Source organism: Lytechinus pictus, chromosome 3, assembly GCF_037042905.1.
Source record: "Lytechinus pictus isolate F3 Inbred chromosome 3, Lp3.0, whole genome shotgun sequence".
Taxonomy (NCBI): Eukaryota; Metazoa; Echinodermata; class Echinoidea; order Temnopleuroida; family Toxopneustidae; genus Lytechinus; species Lytechinus pictus.
Window position 1 is genome coordinate 26,058,671 of NC_087247.1, and position 22,064 is coordinate 26,080,734.

Genomic DNA, 22,064 nt, shown 5'->3' on the forward strand with positions numbered 1-22,064 from the left:
TCACTCATTATCTGGCTTTCCTCACCACTTTCTCTAAATCATACTCATCTTTTTTCTTTTTTGTCTCTCTTCCTTTCTTCACTTTTCACCATAGTATTTTTTTAAACAGTACATTGTTCTCTTTTATCCATTAAAAAATGTGACTGTGGTGATGTTGGTGGTGGTGGTGGTGGTGGTGATGATGATTAATGAATATGATTATTATTGTTACTGACAATGAATAAAACTGATATGTTGGGCATAATATGTCCCGACCCTCCTGGTTGATTTAACTGAGATAGGTAACAGAGAAAATTAAACATTATACAAATCATAGCTTATCATTAAAACATCGTCTAATCAGGTAAAAGGTAAAAGTACGATTTCATTCATCATGTAGACAACAAAGCTCAAGAAATCTGTACTTTTGAGCTTTTCGCTGCTGTAATTTGCTTTATTTGAGTTACCAAGTCAAAGGGTGCATTTGATGTTTGTAAATTTTAGCATTGGTTTGGTAAAACCACTTGGGTTGCAGCTGCTGATCAGATTCTGGGTATAATCAACAGCTGGCGCTGTTCAAATATAATTCGCACAACCATAAGATCATTGAGCTAACTTCCATAAGATTTAGATCCAGAGTCTGACCACATTAGATCCAGTTATTCACCAACACAGATTGAATTGTCAGGATATCACAAAAACAATATAGCATGTGTCATTTCATAAATAACTAAAATTGAGCTGGAAAATCAGTCTATTGAAATGGAATATCTGAAAATTCCGGCGAACATTATTCATCTTTCTGAGCAACAGCGTGTATCACACTTCACAATATATGTGATTTGATTGAACTATAGAGTAAATATTTCACAGCTAGATTGAACATCATCACCCTAAGAACTAAGTTGCAAAATAATTTTTGTTTCTTTACCCAGGATGCAACATCCCCATCATGTAGATTGAAAACAATATCTTTCACTGACCTTTTGATAATTCAAACAATATCATTTTGCCAAAAAAAGCATCAGAATTACAACATGCTTTAGCGAATTCCTGTTTTTAAAGGAAGATCAAAATGAAAAATACTCAACATTATTTATTTCCATCACGACGTATCAAGACTATAATAAAGTACGTCAGTAAATGGGATTCGGTGTGTGATATTGAGCTACTTTGTCACGACATTGGATGAACAATTCTTGAACTCCAGAATTTCATGTTTGAGGTTACAGGAAACGTTTTCCTATTATGCTTATAGTGATTCCACCGACAAATTTGTTCTCAATCAAATAGAGATACGAATATTTTAAATATCATATTAAAATATTACAGCAATTGCCATTTAAAATCTCTCGGACAAATCACTTCATTGATAACAAATATCAGGCACTTCGTTTAGGTAAGCCTCATCCTTTTTTTTTTTATTATTATTATATTTTTTACTTCGTTTCTTTTCTTAGCTTATAGTCAGATTCGTTCTCAGTCCCTGATTTAATCATTGAATCTTATGTTTATCATTGTCCTTTTATTTTTCAATGAAAAGTCTGTAACTGTATAGCTGAATAAACGGAAAAGATTATGCTATTAAGATGTGATCCGTCTTGACGAAGTCGATATCACGATATCCGGGATATTGTATACCATCACCATTTTCTTAACCCGATGAAATAAGCATCTTGTCTTCTTGTTTTCCCCTCAGAACATTTCGTCATTTCAGAGCATTCCATCGATGGTGCATTCAATTTTTCGTTTTTCCTCCATGATAATGTTGGTAATGTATCATAGCACTTCATACCAAGGTACATGTCATATATTAACCATTGGAGATGTTATATGATATGTTTCCCGTCGGTGAACGCATTTTGGCTCATCCTCGCACAATATCCATTCGCCATTCCTTGGGGAGTCACGGTCACACAATGACTTAAGAACCCAACCATATCCATCAAAGAGAGTGTCAAATGTGCTCAAGGGACACTAGAGCCAGTTGGTGTCAGATACAGAGACCATCCTATTCCATATGATTTTAACCACTCCAGATTTGTCCATCCCAGTTCTGGATGTCCTTTCTAATGTCTTTAGATGGGTTCAAATGGAGTACTTCATTCTGATGAAAAGTGACTGTTGCCTTCTTTCACCTTTTCCATGTTAATTCCGCTTTTATCTTGCTGAGATTTCTCTCTTGATACAGCTGTGGATAAATCAAAATAAATTTAAATCAATTTATAAGATAACGAACTAGCAGCCTGAAGAGCGCCACCTCAACCACTCACATCTGACCAGCATCATCCACCATTCTAAGCTGTGTAGTCTTGAAATATAGACCCACTTGAATCACTCAATACATTCATACAACACCACTTATGTTGCCAAGTGGCAAAACGAGGACTTTTGACTCGTAAACAATTTAGTTCCTTTAAATAAAACCATTGGCTAATTCTATGTAGTATTGATTATTGGTTATCTCAAAGTAAAAACTTTTGAGACAACTTATTTAATATAACACACATTCGATGAGAGACTACACAAAGTTTTGGTCAGTTCGCCCCCCCCCCCCCTTCAAAGGTTAACGCTTTTTCAAATGTTTTCGATTCGAGAAAAGCATATATAGTCATATTTCAAAAGGTTTCAGTCAAAACATGCTTCATAAATATTGGCATATAATGAGCAAAAAGTTTGAGGAACCTTTAAAAATAGAATGACTACCCCCGGTCCGTAAGTAGAAAATGATTGGTTAGTAGTTTAACATAACAGGGATTTTATAGGATATGAACTCTCTCGAATCAACTTGACAATTATTTCATTAATATTATGTTAGAACTAAACAAAATGAATATTTTACTTACGGTACTGGCACATGTCACCAAACCAATTCCGATAACACTTGCATTTTCCTGGTGCTATGCAACGGCCGTGGTTAAAACAGTTATCTCTGCAGGAGGCTTAAAGAAATAAAAGAGACAAGTAAGAAGTATATAGACCTGCCATAAATATATTTCAGTTTGAGAATGATATTTTCAGGGACAGAGCTGTGGAAAGGGGGTAGGAACAGAATTAAAGTTCGAATCGTTTTGAATATTTTTATATGTTCTGTTGTATTCATTTTTGACATATACCTCTGCTCTGCTTTTTAATGAATTTGTATTTTTCATATTCAGATGATTGTTTTTTTTTTTCAACTGTAAATGACCATGATGTATAACTATTTCTCTGATCACAGCTATCCTGAATAAATATATTTCAATAAATAAAATTAAACATTTTTTAAAGGTATGAAAAAGAGAAAAGGAAATAAACGATATTGAATAAGTAGATGATTCTTATTCCTCTATATTGTTATCATAATGAATTAATCAACCCGCATTTAGGTCTTCTTAGATCTTTTAATTTGATTTTAAGCATAAATTTACAAATGATTTTAAATTACTTTTCAAAGAGTAAATGGACTGAAGTAGATTATACAGTTTCTTGTTTAGGTATGATTAGATTGATCATTGATTGATTTATCTTCCTTGAATCCAACTAGATAATATAATACTTATAATGATTTTAATCTACCGGAAAAGGGAAATGGTTTTTGACAAATTGAATTGGCATGTTACCTAAGTGACAGATTTTCCCGCTGAATCCTTCTGGGCATGCGCAGACTCCTGGTTTGATGCAAGTGCCACCGTTATAGCAATGCGGAATACAAAGAGCTGTGGGAAGCAGGAAATCGAATTTGAGAAAGCGATGATGACTCCTAAATCTGTTTAATATATATACTTTCAACAGTAATTGTGGTAATTTTAGACTTATTCTCTACAGAGATGACACATGGCAGATCGATGGTCTACATGATTCATTTTAATATTCTTCTCTTTTCATGATATTATATCAAACTGACTGAAAGTACAACTTCCATATTTAAGCCACTCTGAAAACAATTTTTCAACATTTTCGTGCATGATTCTGGATGAAATTTCCCCGTATTTTTAATAACTAAACAAACATTCATTATGATTCTATTACGCGTTCATAATTTTAAAATATAGTACAACGTAATTTAGTCATATTCAATTTATCAGGAGAGAAACATACATGTAGTTTACAAGGGCCACGAAACCGGGGTGGGGTGAGGTGGGGTACTGAGGGGATTAGCCCCCACTTATTTTTAGTAAACGTGTACAAAACGTAAAAATTAGCATCTTATTTTTATATAGTGTTTTTCATGATCAGTCCCCCTTCCCTACTTTCAAAACCGTGTCCCTGAATAACGAAATTCGACGAAAATAGAAATACATGGATTAAAATTTTGTGGGAACTGCCTCTTGGCTTTATTTATGCATTTCACAATTTCATTTCCATTTTCACTTTAGATAATTTCTAATATTTTGTATTATGAAGGATTACATTTAAAAAAATCAAGAATGAAATAGATGCGAATGGAATTGAATTGAAAACAAGAAAAAATTCAGTCAGTTTCAGTTGAAGATACATACGTTGTGAACATCGTAGACCGTAATAGCCCTCCTTACAATCGCATCTGCCGTCTGAACTGCACACGCCCCCGTCTGAACATGGTGGCTGACAGACCTCAATCATTGATCTCGACACGCTCTCGTCTTTGAAAAGGAAAGGAAACGAATGCAGGAATTATTGAAATACCAATTTATCAACGGATTCTTTATTCACCGAAATACTGTTTAGCTCTATACGAGGCCCTGCGCTTGAAGATTATAATTGATAATGACAACTTTGTGTCACGTGATCCCAATAATTCCGTCCCTGGAAGGAAATTCAATCTATTACAAGCTTGATGTTGTTACATGTAATCAAGCAGACCATGACAGATGTACGTTGAGCTTGAATTGATAGGATGGATCGGTACGCCCCCCCGTCCTTTTTTAACAGGAAAATTTGAGGCTAAAAACAAAATGTGAGTGGAAAATAACGACATCAAATAATTAATATAAATATTAGTAAGTGATGTTAGTATCATTCAAGCCGTCAATATGTGATATGCAGTTGAAGACTTCGAATTTCAAATTAGGATTTAAAACCTCTCATCCAGATTGACCATCCCCTCCCCCAACGCCATCGCTCATGAAAAGAAATCTTCGGCCAGGTATATCGCTGCTTTAAATTGTGGTAAATCGACTAATATTCAGATTTAAATCCAATGGATTTAACATTAATTAACTTGATTTGAATTGATTTAGTGTTCTCTTCTGCATATATTCATCAGTTCATGTAATTCATATAAAACCGTTTTTCATAACATAACAAACATAAAATCATGTACTATTTTGGCATGAGTCATAAATAAAGTGTTCTAAAATATAATTCAACACACAAACAGCCTCACACACCCACGCACACCCCCCCATCACACACACACACCCTCACACACTTTTTTTTTTTTTTTTTTTTTTTTTTTTTTTTTTAAAGAAACAAGTTCACACCTAGTTACCAACAATGCATATAGCATTTCCATTTATTTTAAAGCAGGTAAAAAGAGCAATGTAGATTAAATGCCTTGCTCACGGGCATAGCTGACGCGGCCGAGGATCGAACCCCGGACTTCAGTTCATGCGTAGTCAGGCGCCTTAGACCACTCGCCCACGGCACCTCCACGGCACCTCCACGGCACCTCCACACACACACACACACACACACACACACACACACACACACACACACACACACACAAATGATCCACTACCAAAATATTACAACATTTACAATGTGGAATGAACTCAAATTTTCAGGGGATTCAAAGTAGATTTGCAACTTAAACTTCAACGGTTATTCCACAAGTAAAATAAGCCTGATCTATAAATAATCACAAAAATTAGGAATAACTTCTTGAGACTTGAGAGTAAACTTGAATATAAATTTAGAGAAGATTTGATAGCAATTCAACTTACATTTTTCACATTCTTTCTCTATCTGAAAGTTAAGAGGTGATGCTTTGATATCTTGACCATCGTAGTTTTCAGTCTGAAATCGAAGACGAAAGCTGACAAGGGCTGTACCTGCTTCTTTCCCAGTGCATCGAAACTCAACACTAAATGCTAAAATAGGATGGACAGGAATCATTAACCAAATTTCAATTTAGCTTTATTCCAGAAGTCTAAATCATTTTTTAGAATTAAATAGTATACAACTGTAAATCATGAAGTAACATTTTTGTCACACAACGTTAACTAATTTAAACACACCAATACGATTTTTAACTACGAATTATAAAAATGGAACCTTTTTATCTTCAAGTGAAAATTCAGTATTTTCATATTTTAGGGATACATTTTTCCATTACGGAATAGTAATAACGAAGTTAAACGTTGTCAATAGTTATAATAATTCCATCCCATCAACACTCCATTTTATTGTTATTTACAAAACGAGAAGAAAAAAGCCTATTACATACATTTAATAATTACCCACAAATGTTCCATGATTTTGCACTTCAATTTGAATTTCTTGAAATAAATTGTCAAAAACTGCATAAAAGTAGCAACAATTAAATGATCTGATGATGGAAGGTCTATACCTGTCTTTCTAGACGGCACTTTTCCTTTGGTTGGTATACCGAAGATAGGATAGCCTACAAGGTTTGGATTACTCGTCGTAACATCCTCAATTGAATAATGATACTGTAAATGGAAATTAAAGAAACTGAATGATAATAATGGTGACGAGAATAGCATTGAATAATTACGAATGATAATGGCTAAAACAAATATCACTACGGTCGACTTAAAGTCGTTATTGGAGATTAACGATTCCATGAGATAAGTTTAACAAATCCATAATTGCTAAAAAGCGATGCAAAACAATACTCTAAAAAATAATATTTCAAGTCAGCCATGTCAGCTCTATTGTTGACTCTATATTGATTTTTTTTCTCTCAACATTTTGCATGATACGGAAATTTCTCGTTTGTTCATGTGGTAATAGATTAATGGTTTGTTATCATTTGCAATCAAAATATAATAATGCAACTTATAAAGTGGGTAGATTTACTCTGCAGAGCTGTTCTGAAGGTGCTAAATGTAATTATTCCCTTCTTCATAATCATTATACATTTTATTTATTAAGAAAGATCCTACAACATGAAAACAAACAAAGAAAGAAAGAAACAGTATCGTCAAGTAAATTAAGTCAATACGATAAATAAGATTATGTCGTCGTTATACTTGACAGAAATATCACATTACCGGTAATAAAAAAAACCATTGTGATTTATAATCTGTGAGATTGTAAAGTATTTATACGGGGAAACTCTCAACAACACATCGATTTCTTTGAAAATGCAATTAAAAATCACAATGGAGAGCTGAGAGGCTTTTGTGAAAGTTGGTGGACTGGGACAGCAGATCATCCGAAGATTTGCACCGGACGAACAATTGCAAATATGTCGTTGTCCAGAGTCAAGATATTCCGATGCTGTCCCAACTTTCGACAAAAGCCTCTCCATTGTGATTTTATTTGTATTTTCAAAGGAATTGGTGCGTTGTAGAGCGTTTTTCCCGTATACAGTAAATGCGAAAAGTTCGGATATGGAAAGAGGGAGGGGCAGTGCATGAACATATACTATGATTTGCATATGAAGACAACTTGTGATAAGAAATTGATAATGTCTTTTTGAGTATTTCCAGATATGAATAGCTCGGAAATAACGAATACGATTATAAATCTGAAATCTGCTCCCAAAGGAAATTCATCAGTCAACAAAACCAATTAAAACCTCGTTTTGACAATATAACGTAAGCCTGAACGAATTTCCCCTTCCTTCGTTCTATCTTTTAATTCTCAAAGTGCTTTTGGCTGGAATGCCATGACCTTAACGCCCTCCTGAAGCAGACGATATATTCGATACGTAGCAGAGGAAACAGCTAGCAGACGACAGTTTGCGCGGGAAATGAGACGCTTCCATGCGTCAAGTTCACAAGAAAGCTGTGACCGTCTGCGTTATCAGGCGTTCTACTTACTTGTCAAAATATTAACATACTTATCTAATCTGGACATTCAATTTTTGTCTGACTAAGAATGTTTCATGTCAAAATGAGCTGCTTACAGATGTGAGCAATATAAATGCCTTCCGTACGTTCATCAAGAGATCCATTGACATGAAGGGGGGACAAGGCAGGAGCATTTATAATTATTGCATTGATTGCATTGCATTTCCGAGAAATTAAAACGTATCAATATGATTCGCCAAAAGTTTAGAAATATTTAATTTCTATACCAACAGTAGGCTAAGAAAGGTTCTTAAACAATTAACGTACAAGCCACATTTTCAAGATTTCCACATTTTCACATGGATATCTTATTGTGCAAACTGTAACAAAGGTTGATTGGTTAAAAAAAAATAGTGTTTTTAGGCGTATACGTGTATATGCTCTTTATTTCGTAAAAGTGTTTTTTTTTGTCAGCGAACATGAACGAATAGATAAACACAGTTCAACCAAACACAAATATAGTTGTATTTGAACTATGATGAACCCTATACATGATATTTCATATAATTTGTACCGGGAGGCATCGGGGAGGCGTCAATAAAGGTTCACATTTCTATTTTTCACCCCTGACCGAGAGTGGGCTTAAGAAATAAATATTATTTATTCATGAACATTATTGTGTCATGACTTCTCACCACTAATCAATCACATCAATTTTTTTTTATTTTTTGTAAATTTTTTAATGTGTTTTATTGAATCAATATAATAAAAAAACATTAACAAAAATATATCAATGATTTTAACAATTATAATAATAATCAACAGCAATAAAAATAAAACACGACAACGCAATGTATACGAAAAAGCAGCTTATATCCATGTACAGATATACGACTACATATCAATCACATCAAGTTATTGTGCGACCGACCGTGTTAGCACGACAAGCTCTAGCTGTCAGAATCGTTAGCATACCGAAACATTTCTCTACTTAACAAGAGCAGATTTGATTGTCAAGTTCGTGGGTGTATTTTTAGGAGAAAATTGGCAGGTAAAAAGGCGATGTTGTTTGAACGCAGGCTGTGAATATGATGGGAGATGTGGATATTGTCAATCACAGAATTCTGTTATGAATATAAATAACATGTTATTACTTATTATTGACGACCTAAATACCCCACTGGTACTGTTCCGTTATACCGAACAAATAACATAAATTTGTTATTTAAGTATAGGTATATGTACATAAGGAGAGGGGGGGTGCAGCAATCGTCAAAATAAATCAACTAAATAAAATTGAATAAAATCAAATAAATAAACCTCCCTACTAAAGCCTGATCGAGTCAGTGTGGGACTGCGTTCAGAGTCTGGCTTCTTTATGTTTTTGATCGCCATGAGAAAACAAATAAAGGATAACCCCTTCATATTTTTTTCCAGAGTTTTCTAATCCTTATTGACTAATCTTTTATATGCTAAAATGAAATTGATTAGTTTGATCATGCATGATTGAGCAAAATTTAAAAACAATGTTATATTTTGTCAAAAGCCACAGGAGTCATTTAAAAGTCACGATAATCAAAATTTCTTTCTGCTGGATGTCACATGGAACACTTCTTTCAGCTTATACATTGCTCAAAACATTCCAATTAAAAAGTTGCGTCAGTATGATTTAAGGGGAACTTCTTACTTTTGTGTTATTCGTAGATCAATCCATTCTATATAGAGTTGTAAAAAACACCCTATCGAACAGGGAATGTGTGGAAGACGTTGGTTGTATAAGACAAGTACAGATGAACACTATTAAGAGTGAGTGGAGTATAAAAGATGGAGATCAATGTCCTCCCACCTCTCATGCCCTATTACTACATTATTTTCTCACTCTGACCGCCCCATGACTGAAAGACCACCCCCCCTCCGCTCCCTCTGTAATATAGATTTTAGTTGAACACATGAGGAACATATAAATCAGGGGCAGGCCCATATTAGTTTGATGAAATATAAATTGAGTGCTTCCAGGGTATGGTGAATGGTTTATAAGTATAAGTAACAAGTCAATCAAGAAGGCCTCATAAAAGAAATTAGCTGGACCGTTTTGATTCATATTCTGGGGAGCGTTTCATGAAAGGACTTGTCGGACGTTTTATCTGACAAGTCCCATTTTATCCGACAGTTACTATAGTAACAGTGCCTCTCAGCCAATCAGAATCAAGGAAAGATGTCAGATCTGACAACTTGTCGGACAAAAATGTTGATGAAACGGTCCTCAGGATGCTGTTCTGCTCTTGCTTTAACCCATAACATTGTAGGATCATTTTCAAAACATCGTTTCCAAAGGAAATTGAATGTGTGTGTGTGTAATGTTTGTGCAAATTGATTTACCGTGTTAACGGAGGTAAAATTATCCTGAAGAAATTAGATTTATTGTCGGCGATATGAAATGGTATTGAAAGGTATGTGATCGTTGATTGGGAGAGAGAAGTGGAGAGACAAACAGGAAAGAATACAGAGAGAGGGATTGAGAGGGAGAGAGAGAGAGAGAGGGGGGGGGGGGGGGAGAAGGGGGCGATAAAAAAGGAGACAACAAGCTTGAGAATTAATAACCACAGAAACAGAGAATACAAGAGGAATATGTCGTTATAAAAAAAGACCCCCCTCCTCACCCTCCCCTCCATCGCCATTCTGTCCCAAACTGTCTGGGTATCATAATCAAGATGGTCTGTTTTATTCAGTCAAATATCGTGAATATAGACAATGGTCTCGATCAGCAATGTATTTAACCTCTCCTCCGACCTTAGTTCAAGAATGATTTCCAATTATACGGGACTCCCCGTAGAGTCATCATAAGTAATCATAAATGCCTTGTTATCAGAAAATATGATTCTGCTTTGTCTTCACTCCGCTACATTCGCAAACCACTAAAAAAATTGACAGGCAATATTTTCTTTTCTTAGATTTGTACATGCAGGCTTTCAAATTTCATGAACTTCGTGACCTGCACGTAGAAGTATAACATTATGATGTTATAATTACCTCATTTTTTCTTCGCTAATCTTAAAAAAAAAAAGAGCACACTAATGCGAATTTCACTATATGAATCGCTGTTAGTAATTGATGTAACCCTATTTTTTAAAGCACGTGCAGGAACGTTACAAACGCCATAATTATGCCAACCATATTAAAGGTATACGGTTATTGATGTTACTCATATGTGATTCGTATAAACCTGAATCATTGCGATAAAGACACATCGATGGTCTTCCGATTCATGTTTCTCGTTAGGCTAAAAATGGAGTTTGAAACGCAGTCGTGAAAGCCATTAAAGAGTACACATGACGTCACAGTCACTCATCCCATTGGCATCAATAGCATAAAAGACTGTCTCAGATTGCGATGGTTGCTAAATACCAATCCTCATATATCACTATCTGATACATGCTTTGCACAAGGTTTCCTTGTTTGGAACCATTGCTATGCAGTAAAAAAATACTGTGAAATTTGTCATTTCGGTACTCTGTAATGGGGGTACAGAGAAACACTGTCAATATCACTAAAACCCTAAAATAGATATTAACCTTCCACTATTAATATTTCCAAATCGGTACACTTGTCATTCATAATGGTCAATATGAAACAATCAACAATACACTAAACGCGTTACGTTAAACGCAATCATGGCAATACCAGTCACTGACGTAATCTTATGTCAGGAAACCCAACACATTCAGTCATATGGATCCGATGTCTGGACACTAATGCATATAATAAACATAATCCTCTCAGTCTCCTACATAATCATCAAATACTACAAAATAACTTTGAAGGTTTGTGCTTTGTAATATTATCTGACTTTAATTTTAAACAATTTATGAAATAATACCCGCAAATTCTTGATATCGCCGCGCCGTTTTGTCCGAACAATGGGCCAGTCTGGTATAAAGACAACTGGAATACCTCCTTCATTTATCTTTTTTTTTCAAACCTTTACATTTCTGAAAACTGTACAATACCTATTGATGAATGTATTCTAGCATGGTTTGCAGAATATCGCTTCGTGCTCGTCTGACTCGGTGGGATATCTGTTGCCATATTTCACTCACACATTTGCCTGTCTTCTTCAAATTTCACCTTGACAGTGGATTTGACGGAGTATTAAGCGTCGGGTCACGGAGGTTTCGCACTCCTAATGAAGGGGTTTGGTCTGCGGATAGACTCCCACTACTTGCTTCATCATGAACGTGGTGATAGATAGGAACTTCTGCCTTTCATCAGGTGAGAAAATGATGTTTGAATCAAGAAACCCTTCCCCTGAATGCAGAAGATAAATCGCCATGACCGAGTAGACGCTGAGAATATCTTCATGGAAAGAAGTGCCACGGGAAATTGGATAAAGTCATCAATAATGAGACAGCGATCCGAGCTACCATATTCGGGAGCTTCAAGCTAGTATGTCTAAAATTGAACACTTTATTGATTAAAATATTTTGACATTAATTGATTAAGGGGAAAATTACAAAAATATGCTTATCTGTATTGATACATCCATAGAGTGAGAATGTAACGATAATAATGGGGGATTTCTGTTATATCACTCGAGTTAAGGTGAGCCAATTCTTACCGCCATGACTAGTCATGCATTCGTACAATAAAAGTATGATTTGTTTTCTGTTCACTTTGCATTTATTGAGGCCATACTAATGATCAGATCGTTTTGGAGTCTGTGATGAGAAAAGCAAAATAACTGATCTTTCTTTATATCATGGGAGGGGATAGGGTTGTTTTTTATTAATCGTTAACTGAAGAAGGAGTGCAGCGTTGTTAGGGATACTTAATGAGCCAGTGCCCGTTGCATGTACTATTGGCAAGGCATCCTCATTACCAGGTCCCTCGGAGAGGACCTTAATCCTTCGGTCCTCTGGTAGCTTGCTTACAAGCATTTATGCTTCCTTAGTAATCGAGTAAAACAATCATCACCACCAAGTACACAAGAACAGGATGGGACAGGTTGGCATGTTGAAATACAACAAAAAGATGGATACAAGTGCACAAGTGCACTTGATTAAGGAAGGGAGCTGTGAACTTTTCGATCATCCGTCAGGGCTATGTGAACTTGATGAGCGATGATAGGTCTTACTGATGACAGCGAGTTAATTGTCCGACTACCACACTTCCACGTCAAGCAGTCTAGTGTAGTCATTTCCATACGTTAGCACATTCTGACTGTATGCCAGTTATGCCCCTTATTTTGTTTGAGCGATAATATACGAGATGAATTTCTTAACGTTATAATTATCATCATTGATATTATTGATCAGTATTGGTTGTCGATTGACTATGATTGTTTCAAATTATTGGACGAACTTTAAAAGCAGACGCAGTAAGTTGGTAGCGCTATTTAGGGCATGGGGGGGGGGGGGGGCGACCGCTTCCCTATATTACTTATCAAGTATTCATTGTAATGGAAAATTAGGAAAACGATGAAGGAGAAGAGGAGAGATAGATAGAAAAGGGAAGATAGAAAAGTAACAACAATTATACAAAATTGAAAAAAAAAATACGTCCGAGACAAGATTAGGTCGCCTTGCCCCCCCCCCCCTCCCTAGACGAGGCAGGACTTTTTTTTGGGTCTCTCTTCGCCCATGCTCTTTTGTGGTCCACAGTCCTACATTTCAAAAATTCTTCATGCACACCATTGCAAACGAACTCCTTTATCGACGGCTTTTAGTGCCGTACACCAAGGTATATAACTTATGATATGCCAAAGCCTGGGGTTATTTTATGAAGCTTCGAATCTGGGATGAAATTTCAACCAATCCAATGTTTTCCTTTCAAAACCCTTTCATTTACTTCCTAGATATTTTCCTTTCTCCTTGCAGATTCTTTCCCTCTGACCTTGTGAACCTGTTGAATGTCAAGGCAAAAACCAAACACCTCCAGACACAAATCAATGCCACTTCAAGACGATAATGTAAAGCCTCCGAGCATTCAGGATGTAAGTCTTGACACCCGTTATGATAAGAAAGAGTGGAAGTCAAGAAGAGCAGCTCGGGGTTATCAAATGGTTGCAGGTTGCTTGCTCAGTGGCTTAGAAACCAGGTCGGGGGTTTCAAGTTTGACATTGAAGATTGTCTTTGAAGAGAGAAACTCTAATTTGAACTATTCTCCAAGACCGCTATCATGCAAATTGCCAAATGACAGTTGTGGTGTCATATTTGATGATTTATTTCAGTATTTCATTTTTATGATCAGGAAATAAACAATAAAGACAAACGGGGCCTAATGTAATTCATGCCTCACTTTTTCGCAATAATAATAGGGTAATACCGCTTATCAATATGGCTTATAATATCATCATGATCTTTATTGAATATTTGGAAAAGAACCTTTAACGCTACCATTCGATTGACATAACTCATCAGTTTCGAACCGGTGTCAATCGGCCCGTCTGAGTCAGTTCCAAGTAGGGGTCTGGATTGCTTAGAAGCAGCAACTCTGTTACTTCAAGCAATTTCATTCAGTTCCTCCATATGAATTGAGAATGCATCAGGAATTTAGAAAGGACTGGCAAATCGGGTCACGAGACCGCGGGATCATGAAAAAAAATTCCAAGAAATTATATGTAGACGAAGTTATTGAATTTTAAAGTTTATCAATATTTTGTGAAAACATTTATATGCACATCGTCATGAATATTCATGAGGTGGGCTGATGATGTCACATCCCCACTATCCTTTTTCTTATGTTATTACATAAAATCACAAATGTTTCATTTTTTTTCATACATGTGTATATGATGTGTCTCCATTATGATGAAATAAGTTGCAGCAATAAATAACTAATGCACATAATCAGTTGTCAGTTCAATTGTTTTAGTTCTTCTTAGACAAATTTTGAATAAACCTAATTTCATAATACAAGTGGGGATGTGACATCGTCAGCCCACCTAATGAATATTCGTAAGGACATGCCTAGAAATGTTTCACAGGAATAATGCAAGTCTTTAAAATTCAATAACTTTGTTATTTGTCATCCGATTTCGATCAAATTTTCAGCATTAATTTTGCTTTATGGATTTTACTCTACTTATTGAGATATAAACACCTTTTCGCCAGGACTATCCCTTTAAGTCGACAAACCTGGACACTAAATAGGTAATGTCACCCATCATCCCCATCTAAGGCGGTCTGATAAATTCACCACAGAACATACAAAATATAACTTTTTAAAAATAATAGGACCTATACATAAACAGTTGTGTGTATTTCTGTATCATCTATCTTCTGTGTCTTAAGAATTAAATGAAATTAAAGTTATAACTTACACCAGCAGGAGCTGAAAATGAGATGTTTAAATATCGTGATGTGCGAGATAATTGCAGCCGTGATCTCGTAGAAAGGTGCCTCAGTTGTGCGTTCGCTGAAGGTGCCGAAGGGTTGTCATTTTTTATGAAATAGTAAGGAACATTCACACCTAAAAAGGATAACAAAAACAAAAAAACAAAGAAGAGCTATCACTTTTTGTCATCGAACTCAAGTTTGCTTTAAAATTTCAGATGAAATCAACATTTTGTAAAATAATAGATATTAAACAGCTTATGTTTTGTTTAGTATTTCTGTTTTCATAAAAATATTAGACAGAGTATAATATCCATGTTGAAAAATAACAGTAGATAACTTTATGTTTCAAACACTTTTAACAATGATTTATGCCTTTTCCCTTCATTGTGTATTTTACATCAGACTTCAGCTAATAATCGATTCACAAGAACTTATTCCTACTTGTCATCTCAAAGTATATAATGTATTTTAAAGACGACTCGGCGATTTAAAATGATTTATTAGTCGGTGAACAATGCCAGGTCATGAAGGTATTTGTAATTTGGAATGGCGCGGTTGACGAGGTGATACGTCACAATGGAGCGTCAGCCTGTTTGGTTTATGCGCACAATGATAATAATTTGTACTGGGCGCAAGGAGCGCGCATGTTTTGGCGCGCGCGCCTAGGTGTGAAGGCGCGAAAAATCCTTCATTTTAGTCTTGGCTTTCAACGGAGATGAACGTCCAAAATATTCGCTTGTAATTTTTCTTACGACCTTGCATTTTTGAAGACGTCGTAATCTACAAAGAACAACGAAATCTACAAGAATTTTTTGTTGAAACCATCATCGATAGGGACTCACAACAATTTCGCTTATGAAGCTGAAAATGCAGTCCGAATTACTTGATGATGCTCTATTTCTTGCCTGGCCTAACATTAACAATTATAACTCGTCTGCTTTGACTTTGAACCAAGTTTAATACGACGGGGAGCGACCGTATCGATTACAGCAGTCAGCAGATCGGCTGGGCCCTAACTTTGAGCTGTTTGGTTTCAGCAACGATGGGAACGAATGATGAGAATGTGACTCAAGCTGCTAGGTGGAATTCAGTTCATTCGGCTTTTCATAAGCCTGGAATTTTTATTGAGTCTGAGAGTCTTGTCGTTAACGAGCAGGATTTGGGACTGGCAACAGCCAACCCAGCCAACAAAACATTTGAGCACGGGCCCTGGCACAAGGTTAGAGACTAGGCCTAGGCCAACATTGGCAACGAAATCATGCATAAGTTAGACATTGTCGGCGACGCCATGATACAGTCGACTATGATTCATCATGATCACCCAATGATATGACTATGAGTATTGAATGTTTGTCGGAAGTCAGAGGTCCTACTCCGGAGGCTGAGTCCGAGCTCTCGAGTCTGCTTGTGGGAGGTGAGGCGACGGTCTGGATTGGCAGACGGAACGGGGAACGGGGTACTCGTGGTCGGTACCACTACCAGACAATTCACAAGTTCCAGTCTCTACAAGACCTAGCCTATCCGGTGAGTACGAAGCAGGAATAGATCTAGGCTAGACTCAGTCTAGATTTAGGTCTACGGTTTAGTGTCAAATAGTATAGGCCTAGTAGGTCTAGGCCTAACGCTAAGCCTATTGATGTAGTGCTAACTTACAGTAGAAGTTAGGCTTAAATGAATCGTAGAAGAGGCCTGCTTTGTAACGAGCAGGTAGGCCTGTCTAGGCCTGGCTTTAGATTTCGAACAAAATCATGTTCTTATTGGTCAGGAGTTAATAGGCTCTGAGTCCTTTTCATTTCAATTTCATGGCCCGTCAACCCCCCCCCCCCCCGGTTTTCACGTTAGAACGCGAAGATCCTATTACCAACCATAGGCCAGGCATAAGACTAGTTAAGGTAGTCAGGCAAACATGGTTCGATGGGGGGGGGGGGGGGGGCTATTTGGCTTGTTAACACAATTGGGGTTTAGATTTGAATGTAGGTCATATGTCAAGCCATAATAAGACATAGCTTGGACTTGGCCTGGAATTAATTTTAAAATTTGGTCCAAGCGGTTTATACGATCATGATGGAAAAGGGAGGGGTTATCGTCATAATTCAAACACGGGCCTAGGCCTGTTCCTAATTGACGACTTGTTTTAGTGTCTGAACTAGGTCACTAGGTGTGTCATGGTGATTTTTAAAATGAGTTCAACAATTTTATTAACGTTAATTACCGTATCGTATTAGGTGTAGGCCCTAGTTCATGGCTGTGATTAATATGGATGTAAATACATTTTCACAGCCGGTGGTTTGGAAATTGGGGTTAGTCTCCTCAGTATATGCCTACATTGAGGTTCTAAAACTTCGGCCAGAATCGATGTATATTTACGATGGAAAATCAAAGAAAAATGAAGTCTATAGAGGCCGATATGAAATTGGTTCTAGCATTACAGCTTATTCTAGGCCTAGTGATGGGCTAGGCTAAAATGTATTTAAGACCATGATTAATTTTAAGCCGCCGTTTTTGGCAAAAATGGTGAGAATAGTAGAGGGTCTACTAGTGATTGGCAAAAAGTTCGAATTTTTTCGGTACTGATAAATAACTGAGTGAGAAATGTCACTTTGTCTTTGTTATAAATTTACAAGTGGTCTACTACTAGAACAGGTACTCGGACTACAATTTAATGGTGACACCACAGAGGAAATTAGGCTAGGTCCAACGTTAGATCTACTTACAGTAGACGCGGTTTTACATGTCTGTTTTGGGGATAAATCAGCTGGTTCAGTTAGGCCTATAAAAGTAGTATTTGACCTTTGTGACTTTTTCTGGATATTGGCCAGCATGAGCTGTGTTCTCGGTCTAACAATTATGTGGATAGACCGGTAGTGGAAGAGCTTATACTAGATATGCATACGTCTACTCAGTTTTTAAATGAACATCTACAGACTGCGACGGGCATGATATTATTGTTGAATCAGTCACTTGAAAAGTAGCGGATGTGGCTTAGCATTATGACATGTGATTGTATGGATTTCTTACAGTTTTTTAAAGGAAAATAACTAGAGTTTATAGTATTGAAAATAATACTATTTATTGCTGATGTTGATGATACAGGGTGATAATGATTATACATTAAATATAAATACCTCCACCTTGCAACAAGGAGTTCTGTTTATACATTTACGCCTTGAAAGGGGTTGGTTTTTTGGAATTCACTTTGCATGAATTGAATGCCGATGCTTGCTGGAAATGTGAGCTTCACGTTTCGAGGAAACATGGTACACGTAAAAGTAGACTTACCATGCACATAATAGTCGGATGTAATTTCGAACTAGCTTGGAATCCCCAAATTAGTTTAGATTGAAGTCAAGGGGTTCAACGAGCAGTTTGTTATAATATTATAGGCCTCCTAATAAGAAACCTTTATGTAATAGGAGTCGTTTATGTGCGATGATTTTGTGTGGATTTTATTTTGTGTAAAAGAAATAGAAATGCTTAGGCCCTATTGGAATTGAATTTAATTACTGGTTGTTATATAGCGCTTTATATCAACCTCGAAGTCGAACTGCTCAAAGCGCTTCACAATTGAACCTAGTTACACCTCATGGTTCAAGGTATGTATCAAATAGGCCTATTTGGCTGGTCAATGATTTGAACTGAGATAATATCGATAATATCATTTTAAAAAGAATGATAATTATTATAGATTTGGTATAAATGATCAAGGCGGCAAATAAAATAATAAATAATGAGGAGTTAATTCCTGGAAGGCATTGAGTGTAAATGGGCATGTGTGGGAAAGTCTGAAATCTTGTAGATGCACCATGCTGTCATTCCCCCTTTGCTTTCGGGGGACACAATACGGATGCCTTTAATGCAATAAGCCATGTAGGTAAACTGGCCAATCAAACGAAATTTACCGATTGCACAATTAGGAACCAGGTTACAAAAGTACATCTTCTTTTTTTGGAATTGTACAGCGTGTGAAATATTTTGTTGGTGGCCCGTTGAGTATGAAAATGTTTCCAATGGGCTGGATGCAATAATTTGGCTCGATTATTTCTGCAGTGATATAGAGGTAAACTGAATACTGAAATAATAATGATAATATATTTCAAAATAATAACAGTTATAGTCATTTGGAACAGATTATTTGAAGCTTAATCTGGTTTTGAAATATTGTCTAAGTTGCGACACGCACATGTATGCAGATGATATTGCATCGCTGGTTGGGGTTGTACTGTAGGGAATTGGAAAATTAAAGTTAAAAATGAAACATAAGGAGCAGGACTACTGATTATTCCGTGAAGGCGGTTTTCAGATGTTTCGGGAAGCTGCTCCTTTCGTGTTAAGCTCATAATTGAGTGATAAATTGAAAGGGAAAGCAGAGGGACAAACCCGTTTTGGTACGAGATACAGATTTAGGTGTTCTGCCCAGGCTTTTTTCTTGTTTTCTTTTGCAGAGTCGGCTCTTTGGATAAAATGGATTCAAGCTGACTACTGCGAGGCAAGGTAGGCTGGCAGGAAAGTTTGATGACAATTGGACCTACTATAGTATGACCTAGAACGCTCCAAGTCTGGCTGCAAAGAGTTTCCCTTTGGTTGGATCTAGTTCCTGACCAGATAGCCTAGAGTCCATGGTAATGGATGTCAATTTTGGCGTTAATACGCTCTTGTAATAAATAGAAATGAACTGGGTATAGCCTGAGAACTATGCTGCCGGAAATTACCGTAATTGGAGCAGTGATCAACGTCTTCATCTAAATAATTTATCGACAGGTGTGGATTTATAATACGTAGTCCAAGGAATAGAGGTTTTCTTCAGTAAAAAAAACTGGTGAACAAACATCTTGGCCTTCAAGGAACAGTATTGCAGCAGGGAAAACAATTTCATGTTTGAAACATCATGATACAGTGGGCTATCTTGAATAATGAGTCCATGATATGAGGATGAGTTCATTATGATTTAATTTTCAGACTTTTTATTAGGTCCTCCACATTGTTCACTTGGAAGGGATTGGAACTTGAACATATGAAGAAAGCCCTTTGCCTCTTTGTGCTTTTGCCAACAAGAATGTAACATATTGTTCAGGACAAATATATATATATATATATATATATGGATGTATGAATGTATAAGGCACTTCAAATTTTATTCATTATCCTTTGAAGGACTACTCGTCGGATGTTATTTTATTTTTGAAATAAACAATTATTTCATGGATGTGGTGAAGATGATAAGACAAAAAGTCAGTCATGTTTTACGTCGATATGTGAATACATAATCGAAAAATGAAACATCCCCGGTAAAATTCCAGTTTATGTTCACTGGTTCTTAGTTTAGCTGCATGAGGAGTGTAGCTCTAACGGAGTAGTCCTGATCGGGAAGGTTTCATGTTCAAATTGGTTTTAGTGCCTTCAATTATCACGGTTATACTCTATTGGTTATATGGGGTTATTCTGTGGATGTTACTCTAGTTTTCAGTTTCAGTTTTTATTTTATCTCATTTCCAACAGAACAGTATTCAAAATCCATTATAACTCAGGAATGGTATGATGTGTGTTTGTTGGCATTAAGAGTGAGATGACTAACTAAATGCTGTGGTTGGATTTAATTGATCGATTGTCCACAATTGAATCATATGGGTGCATGGAGTTAAGTCATGCACTGTTATAATTATATGGCAAATGGGACAACAAGAAAGTGGCAGTACCTCAGTGCGGCATGCATTGTTGGTTTAGCTATGTTGGGATGCTAGTATGTGTTAACTAAATGGTCAAACTGATGGCTTTCGGCCATCTAATTGGTTTTAGTGCCTTCAGTTATCATGGTTATACTCCATTGGTAATATGGGGTTATTCTGTGGATGTTACTCAAGTTTTCAGTTTCAGATTTTATCTTATCTCATTTCCAACAGAACAGTATATAAAATCCATAAAAAATACTAATAATGAAAAAATGAATAAAATAAAATTACAACTCAGAATGGTATGATATGTACCGTATTTGTTGGAATTAAGTGTGAAGTGACTAGCTAAATGCCGTGTTTGGTTTTTATCGATCGATTGTCCACAATTGAATTATTTGTGTGCATAGGGTTAAATTATGCACTGTTATACATGTATGGCAAATGGGACAACAAGACAGAGGCAGTACCTCAGTGCGGCATGCATTGCTAGTTTAGCAATGTTGGGATGCCAGTATTTGTTAATTATATGGTCAAGCTGAAGGCGTTCAGCCACCATTGATAACTTATCAAAATTAGTGATGCAATGAATTTCAATTTTGAAGATTGCAATAGATTTGTATCAAAATCATGATACTTCAAATGGCATATTATCTTGTCTTCCTTCATATGTTTTGTTTAGTTTTGCGCATGGTAATCAGATTTTAATTGTGAATGAAGTTCTGACACGGTTATGTTTTAATGTATTTCTATTGGGAGATTTTTCCAACAGCTGAATACATTGAAGTGTTTTTCATGCTCTCATTATACTTGAGATGGATATTTGTTCATATACTTGAATTGAATTTTTCTATCTGGTTTTGGAATGCAATAAGTGAAATATTCAGGTGCAAAGTATTTGTCATTTCATGCTGGTTTAAAACGGGCTGGTATGTTGGTCAAGAATAGAAAACGGGTATACTGCATATAAAATGATCACTCTTATATCAGCCAGAATAGCTAGAGGCAAAGAATGCCAGCCTTCAGGTAACTGTGTCATGTAAGACAGCGACGTCAAGGCTGTACAAAGATTTTATACAAAGATGATATATTTTTAATTCATTTAAAATTATTGGAGGGCTTGGAGGCCTACTTGACTA

The 22,064-nt window shown here is 36.2% G+C and overlaps 1 protein-coding gene across 1 annotated transcript; it reads right to left on the reverse strand.

Annotated features, from left to right (window-relative positions):
- Positions 1-399: 399 nt before the first annotated feature.
- LOC129256428 (wnt inhibitory factor 1-like) lies at positions 400-16,021 on the reverse strand. Its single transcript, XM_064095936.1, has 8 exons — positions 16,012-16,021; positions 15,244-15,392; positions 6,515-6,617; positions 5,889-6,035; positions 4,461-4,583; positions 3,582-3,677; positions 2,826-2,921; positions 400-2,170 (listed from the first exon to the last, which is right to left on the reverse strand). Exons 1-8 carry the CDS (start codon positions 16,019-16,021, stop codon positions 2,082-2,084), a joined length of 813 nt encoding a protein of 270 aa, XP_063952006.1. The 3' UTR covers positions 400-2,081.
- Between the last annotated feature and the right edge of the window lie 6,043 nt (positions 16,022-22,064).